Source organism: Protopterus annectens, chromosome 5.part1 (assembly GCF_019279795.1).
Source record: "Protopterus annectens isolate FY-2018-M chromosome 5.part1, PAN1.0, whole genome shotgun sequence".
NCBI lineage: Eukaryota > Metazoa > Chordata > Ceratodontiformes > Protopteridae > Protopterus > Protopterus annectens.
Genome location: NC_056736.1, coordinates 588,789,144 through 588,805,928, shown reverse-complemented (window position 1 = coordinate 588,805,928; position 16,785 = coordinate 588,789,144). Strand labels below are relative to the sequence as shown.

General features: G+C 39.8%; 1 protein-coding gene across 1 annotated transcript in view; it reads left to right on the top strand.

Moving 5' to 3' along the window:
- The window catches only part of UVRAG (UV radiation resistance associated), a 2,169,435-nt gene that overhangs the window by 1,522,774 nt on the left and 629,876 nt on the right, over window positions 1-16,785 (top strand). Inside the window, exon 13 of the mRNA XM_044073201.1 lies at window positions 5,858-5,936. Within this exon, the coding sequence (XP_043929136.1) occupies window positions 5,858-5,936 (79 nt within the window). The remainder of the gene's footprint in view (window positions 1-5,857; window positions 5,937-16,785) is intronic.

Sequence of the window (16,785 nt, the reverse complement as noted above, 5' to 3'; positions counted from 1 at the left end):
ATTATTTTCTGCAAATGGTATTCAATGATAAATTCCAGATTTCCAAATCTATTATTTTGTTTAATGTACCTGTACCCGACTGTGTGCCAAGAACAAAATATGTAATCTTATGGACTCTCCTATCTATTGCAAGGAAGAACATTACATCAAACTGGAAATCCAAAGCTTCTCTAACTTTTAAGAAATTCATGAATATGGTGTCAGCAGTATCACAATTGGAAATGAACACTATTAAAGGAAGTACTGTAAGAGCTACATCATTATACGTAGCATGGCAAAAAGTAACTGAAATACTGGATAATAATGACTGCAGCAGATTATAATCAGGAAACAATTGTATAGAAAGTCAATTATATGTCAACAATAGACACCCTTGTAAATACTTTATTTTGGTTTTAATGTTTGATATCTGTTTAGAGGTTTTAGCCTACCTTTTTAAATAATTTGTAAATACTTCATTGTCATAAATAACCTGCATTCATGTTTTCTTGTTTTTGGAAATGAATAAAAATATTTAAAAAAAAAAAGAAAATGCATGTGAAAGCAGAAGTTATTACAGCAGTTTTCTAAGTTTATAAGAACAGTAGTTGAAAATTTGTCTGTAATGTTGGACCTTTGTCCTCCTAGTATTTTTGGCTTTGTCCAGATTTCTTGTGCTAAGAGATTGAAAGGTGTGATTTCACGTCTTTACCCCAAAGCTTTCTTTACTTGACTTTCCTCAGTGGTGGTAACCCTTCTGTGATGGTAGACATTGTATGAGGGTGCTGTGAAGTCTGGAGGATGCTTGCTGACAAATGATGAAATGTTCTACATTAGACGTGTCCAACCTGCGGCCCGCGGGCCACATGCGGCCCTCAGAGCTCTTCCATGTGGCCCTCAACCTCTAACTGCAATATTGATGCACGCATGCCCCAAAACACTTTTTTTTGTTTTGTGTTTTTCATTCCCGTGACCTGTAATGCGAATGTCGGTGTGCGCATGCGCCAAAGCACCCTTCTAGTTTTGTTTTTGAGCCAAAAAAGGGTCAGTGTGTTTAAGCCATTAATTTGTGCCGAACAATCAGTGTGTGTGTGTGTGTGTGTGTGTGTGTGTGTGTGTGTGTGTGTGTGTGTGTGTGTGTGTGTTTGTGTGCATGTGTGTGTGTGTGTGTGTTCTCGCTGAAGAGGGACTCGTGTATGGATTTCCCACTGTTGCCTTTGAAAGGGACAGCAATTACATGTGTTAAAAGGTAAATATGGAGTGAGTGAGTGCATGCATGAAAACAGAATTGTGTGCGTGAAAGTAGAAGAAGAGTGTGTGTGTGTGTGTGTATGTGTGTATATGTGTGCATGACTGAGAGAGATGCATACACAAAGAGGCTAACAATGATCAGTCTGCCTACTGAACACAAACAAGTTAGCTCACAAATATATCATACATTAAGAGTACACTTTCATTAAATTGCGGCTTTTCCTGACAGGGAGAGTGTTGTATTGAACATGAACTCATACCTCTTAACTGTATGGATTTTCAAAGAAGGTCTTGATTTTTGCCTCATCTTCCAATGTGTGTCTTTTGCTTAGGAAATAAAAGTAGTCATCCAAGGTAATTCAGTTCCAGGGAGTAAGAATGAGACAGCAGCCTAGGGTTAATGGGTCAGTACTGGACTGACTATGAGGGACTGTAGCATATAAAGTTGTATTGTTTTTTCAGATAAACAAAAAAGCACCTAGTACGGTTTTTTCATTGGTGGGTTCTAAGCAGTGGTAGACAACAGTAAGCATAGCTTTGGCGGATCATCAATACTGGCAAATCAAGTGGGCACAATGTCATTTTTTAAATGTTGGGGATTTTAGTGTGTACGTAAGTACTTATGTGTTGGGAGTGCTGCAACATTAGATGATTATTAAAGACAGAGACTTACGGACTGTGGGGAATGTTTCTTTGTTTCAAAACCTAATACTTGGGTACGCATGCCAGAAGTAGATTTTTTAAGACATAGCTTCTTGCCATTTACAGTGGCTGGATATTTACATTTAATGGACAATGTATTAGCGTGGGCCTGTGGGGTTCTGAAGGATGCAAAGTCTACCACTGCCAATGTCTTGTAAAGTGACCTGGAAATGGATATTGGGATGTTACTGAAAAAATATAGTAAGTGGGCTTAGAAATGGAGTTTAATTAAACAAAGTATACTTTCAATTTACAGGCCATAATTTAATTTATTTCAGGTAGTCCAGATACTGGTAGATTGCATACCATTAGACTTAATTAGAGAGAGCTGTCATTCTGGGGAAACAAGTAGCCCTAGTTTCAGTGAAAGCTCTGTGGTTGCTTGCAGGTAGGAAGTTGCAGGATGTTGATGCAATGTGTTTTATTTATTATTTTTAATGCATTTGTCATTTCAAAGCATGGTTTTCTTTGATGCAAAAGAAGGCAGGACTGAATGAGCCATATAATACTTAACTGACAATGATGGGATAGAAATATTATAAGTGATGTGTAATGTTTGCAGCTACAGTTGTTTCGATGGTGTCTGTGATGCATAACTATTTTCGGGCCTGTGTCCCACTTTTATTTTTTGCTTTGTCCAGATTTCTTGCTCTAAGGTTGAGAGGTATGGTTCCATACTAAATCAGAAGTTGTATTTACCTTGGAAGACTTTTCGGCATAATTATGAAAAACAGAGCTTTTTTAATATCTCTGCTTATTTCCAATATAAACTGCCATGTAACCTTGCAAATAACCTTCTTATTAAGCTACTTTACTTCTTTTGGAATTGACAGGTATGATTCATCTGTTCGGACATAAGCACAGAGTGCTAATGTGACTGATTTCTTGGAGCAGTATGTGGTTTACATAATCACAATAACTTTTCTGTGTTTCTGGGTGTGTAATCAGTTTAACAGTTTTAAAGATGTTTTCCAAAAATAAATAAATATATAATAAATAAATAATCCTCTCTACACTTTGAGCTATTGGCAAAGTCTGGGAATTTGTTTTTTTTTCAAAAGCGAAGGTCAGCATTACAGCTCAGTAAACTGTCAATCTGTGAGTAACTTCTGCACAAATTAAAATGTCTGAATGTCAAATGGCTTTAGATTGGAGGGAAGTTTATTTTTATTTATTTTATTTTATTTTGCATTTGTTTACCAGGAAAGTCCGACTGGACACAGGTCCATTTTCAGTGGAGGCCTGGGGAGAAAAGCTCCAGAAATAACACAAAACAATATAATACAATACATGAGAGAGAAAGAGAGACAGCAAATTATGGATGTAGTACTCATACAATATGGCAGAGATTACATCTTGCAACAGTGAGTATCATTGAGGTACAGAATAAACTTAAAAACATTTTTTTTACAGTTATAATTACAGCAAGGCAAATATCAATGAGTAAAGTTTTTGGGAGAAAGCTGTTTGTACATAGCTGAAGCTCTGAAACAATCTTTTGGTATGTATTAACCTGGGGATTGACACAAGTTATATGTTTACACCAGTATGTAGCATTATAATTTATGGTTTTCTTGTTGATTTACTTTTTGCCGAGAAGTTGTTTGTTGATTTATTGATGGTCCTTTTGATGGTGGGAAATTACATGGATGAATCAATCTCTATTATGATTTTTTTTTTCAGATATTTTGACTTTCAGACAATTTCATTCAGTGAGTGGGTGTCATGTGATTACTGAGGTTACCTATTTTACAAGTAGGGGCTTTTTTGTGTGTGTGTGAGTGTGTGTGTGTGTGTGTGTGTGTGTGTGTGTGTGTGTGTGTGTGTGTGTGTGTGTGTGTGTGTAATAGAGAGACAGATTTAATATGTATACTGAATATAATTTTGCAAATGGAATTCTTAGTTAAACATGCCCCTCTTCTTGAGCAACTAGACTTGAGTAACCAATATTAGATCTTAGCCATCCAGCTGGGAAAGGTTAGTATGTGGATTTTCCATCTAGTTTGATGAAGGCTATACTACTTACCCAAGGACTACATTTATGGCTATCCATCCAGCCATCGTGTTGCTGAACTACATTGTTTGATATTGAGAGGAGCTTTTTACAGAAGTTGAAGGTTTTTGTGTCAAGAACCTGTCCATAAAACGTGGCTTGTTTATGTTGCAGTGAAGACTGTGGTCTTTGTAGTGAGCGTTTTAAGTATAACCAGTATTTCTGAGGTAGAGGAAGTCTCTTAAGGCAGGATCTTTCTTAGCCTGGAAAGCAAGCCAATGATGACATTTATAGGGGCCAGAGAGACACAGAGGAAAGCAAGAAGCTTTTTAGTCTGTTTGGATAACTAAGTGAACTTAGTCCTTTGAACTTTTTTGTCAGAAATGGTTGTAGTCTTTCTTTTGGCAGGGTGTTTTGCTGAGGCACATGCCAAAAGGGGCATTGCACTCAATAATGGCTCTTGTAAAGGAAGAATACAGGGATGTTATGACCTCCTTGTCTCCGGATGAGGTACCCTTACTAATGAAGTGGGCCATGTAAAAAGCTTTCCTTACAACGGAGACAACGTGGTGGTCACAAGCCAGGTTTCTATTAACCTGGGTGCCCAAGTACCATACGACTTACTGCGTGCTTACAACATTGTTATTAATGTGATAATTTGTGGGGACATCACTCTCCTCAAAGGGGATAATCATGCATTTTTTGACATTTAGCTTGAGGCCATATTTCTGCACCAGTTATTTGTTTTGGTGAGACCCTCTTGTAGCTTATTCAGAATTGTTTTATTAAGTCAGTAATGTGAATTATTTACTTTATTGCAAATTTGTTGGGTTATTTTTGTGAATTATCGTATTGTAGGACTGCTGATGTTGACATTTTATGTAGTTTGACCGCTGGAATGGTTTTCCCAGTGAGAAATGCTAGTGCTGCAGTGAATATCTGTTTATTTGTAAAAAAAAAAAAAAAAAAAAAAAAAACAAAATAACAAAAAAAAAAAAATATATATATATATATATATAAATACAGATATATTAACTAAGATGTTAGAGTTAACGGTTAGATTAGAGAATTAGAATTAGAATGAGAATTTGAATTTTAAGGCAAATATTAGGCATTTATTACATTTATTCATTGTTCAAATGCACCTACAGTACAGCCAGGAGGTCGACTGTGGTCTTCTGGAACAACAAAAGAGTTAACTATATGATAATATTTTATATGTGGCCCCAAGACCATTTCTGTTTACTCAATGCGGCCCCAGCAAGCCAAAAGGTTGGACACCCCTGTTCTACATGTTTTATTCCACATTAAAATAATAGCAGGGTAGTATGGTGTGATCTTCAGTAGTTTGAAAGTGGGTGGTACTGAAATTAAATGTATAAGGCATTCATCTGTTTATTCTTTGATTGTCCTTTTTTATTGTTCTTTTTTTGCATCTGTGTTTAGAATGTTACTTTGAATAATTAGCTACCAGACCACAGCATGAAGCATTTCATTTTTCTCTTGGTGGGCAATGCAGTAATTCTGCGAAATGATGTACTTTTTGGTACATGCAGCAGTGTAGATGTCTTTACCACCCCCTGATAGCAACCAGGAGTTGTAGTAAATCATTATTTCTCATGGTGTTTTGTGTGGGAGATGTGATAGCATTTTAGTTGTTGAATTTGTCCCATTTTCAGAAATATATATTTGTGTATACTCACATACAGATAAGAAACACAACCCACCACTGTTTTAGCAGACCTTACAATAAACGGTAATAAAATCACGAATGAAAATGAGACTAAATCAACAACCAAACAAATGCTGTAATAAGAAGCACACGAGCATCTTTAGCTATGATTACACACACACACACATTTTGTTTATTTACATGTTTTTATTTTTTGTATACTGGTAGATTTATTATTATTTTTTTTCATTTTGTTGCAGATTTCCTTTGTATTCCAAAGGTGGTGAGCGGTTTCAGTTTGATTATGGGGTCTACCTTCTTAACAAAAACATAGCTCAGGTATGTTTTGCATGTGATTACAGTTTGGTGACTTTTTTTTTTTTTTATATGCAACTCTGGGCAACTGGTAATATAAACATATTCATCTGTAATGTTGCAGGTATAACTGAGAGCTTTGTTTGTCGCAAATATTGTGCACTGACCAGGTAGCTATTCTGAGTGTCTCTAATAAGGTTGCCTTGATTTTTTGCTGTTGTCATAATATATTTTTTAAAGGTTGAGTTTCACTTTTGAATGGTAGTGGTCAAATATATATTGCATAAAAAGGTTAATATTCATACTGTTATAAACCGCTAAAATAAGATTTAGAAATGAATCTATTAATTTATTTTTAATACTTTTATTTAATTGAAGTGACATTGTAGTGTTAACAAATTATTTCTTTGTACATTTTTGGCGTGTTTGCTGCTCTGATCAGTGTCACACTGCAGCTGGCTCTTTCACCTGGCCTACAAGTATGGCTTGACACAACACTGAGTTTCATTTTGATGAAGAACCAAGGACAGAGTCTTTCCACTGTTTTGATTACTTAAGAAGGCTGTCCATACTGGGTTCTGGATTGGGCATTACTTCAAGTCAAACTCTGGCAAATTTTTTGCCAAGTTCCATGTTTGTAGATGTCTCCGTGCTCAGCTGATGCATACTGTAATGTATTGTGGTGCTGCGTATAAACCTGCTGCCTCTGAAGCTGTCCATTTCACTCTCATTGTTTTAAGCCCTTGGATTTTGATCCTTGCTGCTCTCAATGAAGCCCTGTATTCGCATGCCTAAATGTCATTGTGACGTCTCACCACCGGGCCGGTAGTCAAGGAGCCTCAATCCTCACCACTTGCAACAGTGGGGGACGTGCAGTGAGAGGATGGCAAGGTACGCACACAGTATTACCAGATGCAGCTCCCTGCATCAAGTGTAATTTCCCTTAAGAGCACACAGAGACCACAGTCGGTCCAGGGCTGGTTTCTCCCTCTTTCTCCAGATCCTCAGTAAGCCTCCCCACTGGCACAGCTGTAGAGTTGAGATGTTAGCTGAGTGGCCAGGCCAAGACCTCCAGCACCCTCTTTGTCCAACCAGTGCTTTGTGTCCGTGCCCAAGTAGCTGACAGACATACTCTGAGGTTTGATTTATACACACACAAAACAGCGTAAGAAACGTCTCTGTGTGCAAGATTTTCAGTCCATATATCTCTAGTTAATAGGTTCATAGGTTCATACTAGGCTATCTGCCCTAGGGCATTTATAAGCCTAGCCAGAGTTGTGTGGCTTTCACCACCCCTTAGGTTGAAGAATACTATACCCATTAGTTTGCCGTGCCTCTGTCCAGCAGTGATACAGAGATGATCCCCGGGGTAAACCTACAATCTCCCATCCACTGGTCAAGATTCCTCTTGAACAGAGCCAGCGAGGTGCTCTGTCTCACATGGACCCCGGGGTTCTGTTCCACAGCATAGGGAGTCTCTGGGTGATGAATCTGTCCCTCCAGCACATCCTATTTATATCCGTGTTGAGGTTTAAGTCTCTTGCTCTTGTGGCTCTGGTGGATTTGGATTTTTTGAGGTGGAGCATGTCCATTAATTCCGGGTTGGACATGGCCTTGTATGTCAGGCACAGGTCACCTCTGAGCAGACTGTATGCGACTGAATAGAGCTGGAGTTTCTTCAGTCGGGCAGCATATGGCATATTTTTGAGCCCCTTTATCCTTTTGGTGAGGAACTTTTGGGGTCTTTCCAATTGCTGCAGGTGTCGAGTAAGATACATTCCGAATGGGGCATTGTACTCAATCATTGGTCTGATAAGTGAAGAGTACAGGGGAACATTGACCTCCCTTGATCTGGATGTGAATCCCTTCATAATCAGGTGGGCAATGTAGAAGGTCCTCCTAACCACTTTGGCAATGTGAGTGTCAAAAGAAAGGTTACTGTCAACTTGGGTCCCCAGGTCCCTGATAGCCTCTTCTGTGCTTAATGGATTGCCACCTATGTGGTAACTTGGGGTTACCTTGTTTTTACCAAAGGGTATGACTACACATTTTTTGGCGTTTAGCTTAAGGCCATGGCTCTGGCACCAGTTATCCGTTTCTATGAGACCTCTCTGAAGGATATCTGTGTCTGATGGATTTTCAACTATGGCGCCCAGTTTGCAGTCATCTGCAAACTTTGTCAGCCACAATCCTCCTATGTTTGCCTGCACTTCTGAAAAGTAGATGCCGAACAAGAGGGTCCCAGGACTGAGCCCTGTGGGACACCGCTTGTGACCGGCAGAGTCTGACATGGCACCAGCAACTCTAACCCTGTGGGTTCTGTCCTTGTGCCAGTTTGCAACCCATCTTGTGACATATGGGTTTACATTTAAGCTGGTGAGCTTTTCTATGATACCAGAGTGGGGTATTGTGTGAAAGCTTTTGCAAGGTCAAGGTAGTCTGTGTGAACTGCCTTACCCTCATCAATGGCCTTGCTGACTGTTTCAAAAAAGTCGACCAAGTTCAAGAGGCATGATCTGCCCTTGACAAAGCCGAATTGGGTAGGATCCAATGTCTGTAGGTCCCCTATGTCTTTATTTATGAGTTCCATTATGATCCTCTCCATAGCTTTGCAGACCAGGCTTGTTAAGCTTATGGGGCGGTAATTACCAGGGTCCGTAGAAGCACCGCCTTTGTGGAGCGGAACCACAGTTGCCGTACGCCACTCTTTGGAGTGCGTATCCTGTGGTAAGGCTAAGATTAAACAGCAGCCTTATGTGTGGGTTTAGTTCCTCATTGAGTTCGTGTAGTACACAGCCGGGGACACCATCCGGTCCCATTGATGCTGCGTTTTTAGCTTTAGAGAGCAGCTCTCACCTGGGCATTTGAGATGATTGGGAGGCCACACTCTGCTGGTATAGATATTTCTCCTTTTGGGGGGGGGGGGGAGAAATTTTCACTGAACCTGTCTGCCAGTATGTTTGCAATGTCTGTGGGTTCAGTGATTTTTGTATCATTTTGGACTAATTCTGAGCATATCTGGGAGTTTCCACCCAGATTTCTAACATAGCTAAAGAAGGCCTTATGATTGTCTTTTGATTCCTTGGCGATTTTTCTCTCAAAGTTGGCCTTGGATGATTTTATGAGTGATCGTAGTTTTTTACTAGTATTGATCAGAGATGTCTTCCCTTTTAGGGATTTTGCTCTATCTTGTAGTAGCTTTCTCCTCTTGTTGTAAAGTTTGTTTATGGCTGGGGTCCACCAGATCGGGCGCTTGCATTTGGTGGAAAGGGTCTTGATTTTATTTGGGATTGCTTGATCCATGCAATCTTGGAGGTGCTTGTAGAAAGCATTTGTAAGGGATTCAGCAGTGTGGGTTGTGGTTTCCAATGGCTCAGGGGCCTTGAAGGATACCACACCAGTCTTAAGAAGTGTGAAGTTGGCTTTTGAGAAGTTCTTCACTGTGGTCTTTTTTGTTTGGGCTGGGGGTGGGATGTGTATCTTCAGTGAGATTAGTTTATGGTCTGATCTCACCAATGAGGGATATACTTCCGGTGTGGAGCATTTTCTCCCCATGTTTGTGATGATCAGGTCTAGTATATTTTCACTGTGTGTTAATCAGATCAGACAATAGTAGTAGTAGAAGTAGCAAACTTGAACTAGTCTTAAGTAAAAAAAAAAAAAAATGTATAATTGTGCAGAATTGCTAAGTAAGAAAGTAATCCAACCAAGGGAGGCAGTCTGTTTCCAGTCGAAAATCCTTTATTAAGTACACAGACAAGCAATCCAAGTAAAACAAAAATAGAGTAATAATTTCCTCTCAAGCTTTCTAAATATATAAATATATATATATATATACTTTTTATCAGGCAAGGGAGTGGTTTATTGTGCTGTAAAACAGTGTTATTGGTACACATGTTAAATTCACATCCCTTCCCCCCATCAGTGTAACATTCGAGCTGGTTCTGCTCTACTTAGTGGCTGTCATAATAATATAACCCTTATGTACTTTAAATAAAATTTATAATGATGTGGTACCTCTTATTTAATCAGATTATTAAGTAGATTATTAAGTCTGTGATTTTTATCCAAGACAATATACTACATGGCTGGAAATATATCAACCTTAGTCCATTTGGCAATCAAAAATATATATATTAATATATACATATGCACTTTGCATGTGAAAAATCAGTTGTAAAAATCATATTCTATTTTCATAATCTATTGTTAACAAAGATCGCTTTCATCCTTCTAGACGTCTTCAGGTCTCTGTACAAGAACCCTAAAAACTATCTAGAAAAATATTATTGTATAATTAGTTAGTATTGTTATTACACATCATTTTGAATAAAGTGAAAAAAAAAAGAACCAGAAAAAGAAAAAAATAATAAGAAAAAATGTATGATGATGGGAATAAAATGTGCACTTAAATTACAACTGATTTAAAATTGCATTTAAAACCAACTGGTAGAATAAAAAAAATAAAATTAGTCATGTAAACAATATGGCTATTTTCTAAGTTCCAGTGCACTTTTAATTGAACAGTAGTAGTTTAGTCCAGGCTTCCTAAAAGAGTTCAACTTTAATTGCCACATGAGTTCATGTTTCTCCAGAATATTCAGGATGTCTCCTTCAAGATCACCCATGTCTATGCGATCCATGATCTGGAACTTACACCTGTGTATCTTTTATGAAGAGAAAGGTGTTTGGCTAGTGCATTATTTTTACAGCCAGAGCCGATTTCTGACAGATGACGTGAAATCCTATGCTTGAGTTTATTTACAGTCTTGTCCACATAGAATGCATCACATTCATTGCACTGTACCCTGTAAATTACTTTTGTAGTGTTACAGTCATCCCCTGCACTGGTCCTAATGATTTTCTTTAAATACGGCCAATAAAAACTATCACCTTGCTGTATAAATATACAAAATGTACAATTTGTTTCACATCTTTTAGTGTTTTTCTCATATGGTCTAGGTTTAAATTCAACAAAACTTCTAATGTTCCTGGCCTTCATATAAACAAATGATGGGGCTTCACCTAAGATGTTAATCAGAAAAAGGGTTTCCTGTGACAATGTCCCAGTTTTCTTCAGTAACATTTTTGATACCGTGATAATCCAAAGTGTATGTTAGGATGCAGCTATTTCTGCATTTGTTATTCTCTGTGGAATTTCTTACCATTCTCCTACTGGGGAGGTTGAATGAAGGTGCTTCAGTCCTTTTCAATTCTATAATGGGTTCCAGGATGTTTATTAACATCTGACTTTCATAGCCTCTCACTAGAAAATCATTCTGTAAGTTCAGGTTTCTCAAAAATGATTCCATCTTTGTGGTAATTCTAGCTAATCTATAGCCCTGGGACTTCACTACATTATACTTGTTTTTTGTAGGATGTAGACTTTTACTGTGGAGTAATAAGTTAACCCTTGCTGGTTTTCTGAATAGATCAGTGGTGATTCTGTTATTGTTGGTGTCCTTGGAAATCTACATATCTAAGAAAGTGGTTGAAGTATAGCTATGGATACACTTCATCTTAAATAGGAGATGACTTTGTGTTAAACAACACAGACTACATGCAGCATGTCACATTGCTATTGTTTTATTGATGACATCTTTATTGTGTGGGAAGGTGACACCTTGCAACTTGGAGATTTTTATCACTTACTTCAATCAAACAACCCCTTCCTGAATTGAGAATTGTGAGGCTAAAGAGCATGCCCCGTAGTAGTGGCTTCCTCTAATGTGAGACCCATGTTGCTTTCCTCTGAAGTGTTGGGTCATCCCCAGTTGTGAGAGAGTGGGTTTTCCCTTTCTGCAAATAAGACTATCAAAAATCATGATGATGGATGTTTTTCTTGCAAACTGGGATCCTGCCTAGGCTCCCGCACTGTGCAAAGGCTGTACCCGCCTCGAAGAAGGCTCAACATCAGCCATTGAAGCCTACAGCCATGCTTGTAGCCCAGGAACAGTTGCATCTGGGGCTTGTCCCCATGTGGTCAAATAAGCAGCTCATCAAGTGATATCCAGGTCATTTTCCATTAACAGGAAAGCAGTTCCTGTCTCAGATCTGGTCATGCACATTTTTTTTCATATCCTTGCGAAAGTGCAGGAGTTGGTGAGCAGTCTGAGATGGAACAAGAGTCCTGTCCTGGAGTTCGTCATTTAGAGACCATGTCTGTCAATGAACTTCTGCAGTTGGAGGTCCCTGGAGATTAACTTGCTTGACATCCTCGAGAATGTAGTCTCTCCTTTTTTTTTCTTGTTACAGAAAGCAAAGGCATTTGACAGTAGGTGCATTCTCCCTTCTGTAGCATGGGACATTCTTATAAGGCATTTGACAGTAGGTGCATTCTCCCTTCTGTAGCATGGGACATTCTTATAAGGCATTTGACAGTAGGTGCATTCTCCCTTCTGTAGCATGGGACATTCTTATAAGGCATTTGACAGCAGGTGCATTCTCCCTTCTGTAGCATGGGACATTCTTATAAGGCATTTGACAGCAGGTGCATTCTCCCTTCTGTAGCATGGGACATTCTTATAAGGCATTTGACAGTAGGTGCATTCTCCTTCTGTAGCATGGGACATTCTTATAAGGCATTTGACAGTAGGTGCATTCTCCCTTCTGTAGCATGGGACATTCTTATAAGGCATTTGACACTAGGTGCATTCTCCCTTCTGTAGCATGGGACATTCTTATAAGGCATTTGAGAGTAGGTGCATTCTCGCTTCTGTAGCATGGGACATTCTTATAAGGCATTTGACAGTAGGTGCATTCTCCCTTCTGTAGCATGGGACATTCTTATAAGGCATTTGACACTAGGTGCATTCTCCCTTCTGTAGCATGGGACATTCTTATAAGGCATTTGAAAGTAGGTGCATTCTCCCTTCTGTAGCATGGGACATTCTTATAAGGCATTTGACAGTAGGTGCATTCTCCCTTCTGTAGCATGGGACATTCTTATAAGGCATTTGACAGCAGGTGCATTCTCCCTTCTGTAGCATGGGACATTCTTATAAGGCATTTGACACTAGGTGCATTCTCCCTTCTGTAGCATGGGACATTCTTATAAGGCATTTGACAGTAGGTGCATTCTCCCTTCTGTAGCATGGGACATTCTTATAAGGAATTTGACAGTAGGTGCATTCTCCCTTCTGTAGCATGGGACATTCTTATAAGGCATTTGACAGTAGGTGCATTCTCCCTTCTGTAGCATGGGACATTCTTATAAGGCATTTGAGAGTAGGTGCATTCTCGCTTCTGTAGCATGGGACATTCTTATAAGGCATTTGACAGTAGGTGCATTCTCCCTTCGGTAGCATGGGACATTCTTATAAGGCATTAGACAGTAGGTGCATTCTCCCTTCTGTAGCATGGGACATTCTTATAAGGCATTTGACAGTAGGTGCATTCTCCCTTCTGTAGCATGGGATATTCTTATAAGGCATTTGACAGTAGGTGCATTCTCCCTTCTGTAGCATGGGACATTCTTATAAGGCATTTGAAAGTAGGTGCATTCTCCCTTCTGTAGCATGGGACATTCTTATAAGGCATTTGACAGTAGGTGCATTCTCCCTTCTGTAGCATGGGAGACTCTTATAAGGCATTTGACACTACGTGCATTCTCCCTTCTGTAGCATGGGACATTCTTATAAGGCATTTGACAGTAGGTCCATTCTCCCTTCTGTAGCATGGGACATTCTTATAAGGCATTTGACAGTAGGTGCATTCTCCCTTCTGTAGCATGGGACATTCTTATAAGGCATTTGACAGTAGGTGCATTCTCCCTTCTGTAGCATGGGACATTCTTATAAGGCATTTGACAGTAGGTGCATTCTTCCTTCTGTAGCATGGGACATTCTTATAAGGCATTTGACAGTTGGTGCATTCTCCCTTCTGTAGCATGGGATATTCTTATATGGCATTTGACAGTAGGGCATTCTCCCTTCTGTAGCATGGGACATTCTTATAAGGCATTTGACAGTAGGTGCATTCTCCCTTCTGTAGCATGGGACATTCTTATAAGGCATTTGACAGTAGGTGCATTCTCCCTTCTGTAGCATGGGACATTCTTATAAGGCAATTGACACTAGGTGCATTCTCCCTTCTGTAGCATGGGACATTCTTATAAGGCATTTGACAGTAGGTGCATTCTCCCTTCTGTAGCATGGGACATTCTTATAAGGCATTTGACAGTAGGTGCATTCTCCCTTCTGTAGCATGGGACATTCTTATAAAGCATTTGACAGTAGGTGCATTCTCCCTTCTGTAGTATGGGACATTCTTATAAGGCATTTGACATTAGGTGCATTCTCCCTTCTGTAGCATGGGACATTCTTATAAGGCATTTGACACTAGGAGCATTCTCCCTTCTGTAGCATGGGACATTCTTATAAGGCATTTGACAGTAGGTGCATTGTCCCTTCTGTAGCATGGGACATTCTTATAAGGCATTTGACAGTAGGTGCATTGTCCCTTCTGTAGCATGGGACATTCTTATAAGGCATTTGACAGCAGGTGCATTCTCCCTTCTGTAGCATGGGACATTCTTATAAGGCATTTGACAGTAGGTGCCTTCTCCCTTCTGTAGCATGGGACATTGTTATAAGGCATTTGACAGTAGGTGCATTCTCCCTTTTGTAGCATGGGACATTCTTATAAGGCATTTGACACAAGGTGCATTCTCCCTTCTGTAGCATGGGACATTCTTATAAGGCATTTGACACTAGGTGCATTCTCCCTTCTGTAGCATGGGACATTCTTATAAGGCATTTGACAGTAGGTGCATTCTCCCTTCTGTAGCATGGGACATTCTTATAAGGCATTTGACACTAGGTGCATTCTCCCTTCTGTAGCATGGGACATTCTTATAAGGCATTTGACACTAGGTGCATTCTCCCTTCTGTAGCATGGGACATTCTTATAAGGCATTTGACAGTAGGTGCATTCTCCCTTCTGTAGCATGGGACATTCTTATAAGGCATTTGACACTAGGTGCATTCTTCCTTCTGTAGCATGGGACATTCTTATAAGGCATTTGACACTAGGTGCATTCTCCCTTCTGTAGCATGGGACATTCTTATAAGGCATTTGACAGCAGGTGCATTCTCCCTTCTGTAGCATGGGACATTCTTATAAGGCATTTGACACTAGGTGCATTCTCCCTTCTGTAGCATGGGACATTCTTATAAGGCATTTGACAGCAGGTGCATTCTCCCTTCTGTAGCATGGGACATTCTTATAAGGCATTTGACACTAGGTGCATTCTCCCTTCTGTAGCATGGGACATTCTTATAAGGCATTTGACAGTAGATGCATTCTCCCTTCTGTAGCATGGGACATTCTTATAAGGCATTTGACAGTAGGTGCATTCTCCCTTCTGTAGCATGGGAGATTCTTATAAGGCATTTGACAGCAGGTGCATTCTCCCTTCTGTAGCATGGGACATTCTTATAAGGCATTTGACAGTAGGTGCATTCTCCCTTCTGTAGCATGGGACATTCTTATAAGGCATTTGACAGTATGTGCATTCTCCCTTCTGTAGCATGGGACATTCTTATAAGGCATTTGACAGTAGGTGCATTCTCCCTTCTGTAGCATGGGACATTCTTATAAGGCATTTGACAGTAGGTGCATTCTCCCTTCTGTAGCATGGGAGATTCTTATAAGGCATTTGACACTAGGTGCATTCTTCCTTCTGTAGCATGGGACATTCTTATAAGGCATTTGACAGTAGGTGCATTCTCCCTTTTGTAGCATGGGACATTCTTATAAGGCATTTGACAGTAGGTGCATTCTCCCTTCTGTAGCATGGGACATTCTTATAAGGCATTTGACAGTAGGTGCATTCTCCCTTCTGTAGCATGGGAGATTCTTATAAGGCATTTGATGACAGTAGGTGCATTCTCCCTTCTGTAGCATGGGACATTCTTATAAGGCATTTGACAGTAGGTGCATTCTCCCTTCTGTAGCATGGGACATTCTTATAAGGCATTTGACACTAGGTGCATTCTCCCTTATGTAGCATGGGACATTCTTATAAGGCATTTGACACTAGGTGCATTCTCCCTTCTGTAGCATGGGACATTCTTATAAGGCATTTGACACTAGGTGCATTCTCCCTTCTGTAGCATGGGACATTCTTATAAGGCATTTGACACTAGGTGCATTCTCCCTTCTGTAGCATGGGACATTCTTATAAGGCATTTGACACTAGGTGCATTCTCCCTTCTGTAGCATGGGGCATTCTTATAAGGCATTTGACAGTAGGTGCATTCTCACTTGTGTAGCATGGGACATTCTTATAAGGCATTTGACATTAGGTGCATTCTCCCTTCTGTAGCATGGGACATTCTTATAAGGCATTTGACAGTAGGTGCATTGTCCCTTCTGTAGCATGGGACATTCTTATAAGGCATTTGACAGTAGGTGCATTCTCCCGTCTGTAGCATGGGAGATTCTTATAAGGCATTTGACACTAGGTGCATTGTCCCTTCTGTAGCATGGGACATTCTTATAAGGCATTTGACAGCAGGTGCATTGTCCCTTCTGTAGCATGGGACATTCTTATAAGGCATTTGACACTAGGTGCATTCTCCCTTCTGTAGCATGGGACATTCTTATAAGGCATTTGACAGTAGGTGCATTCTCCCTTCTGTAGCATGGGACATTCTTATAAGGCATTTGACACTAGGTGCATTCTCCTTCTGTAGCATGGGACATTCTTATAAGGCATTTGACACTAGGTGCATTCTCCCTTCTGTAGCATGGGACATTCTTATAAGGCATTTGACACTAGGTGCATTCTCCCTTCTGTAGCATGGGACATTCTTATAAGGCATTTGACAGTAGGTGCATTCTCCCTTCTGTAGCATGGGACATTCTTATA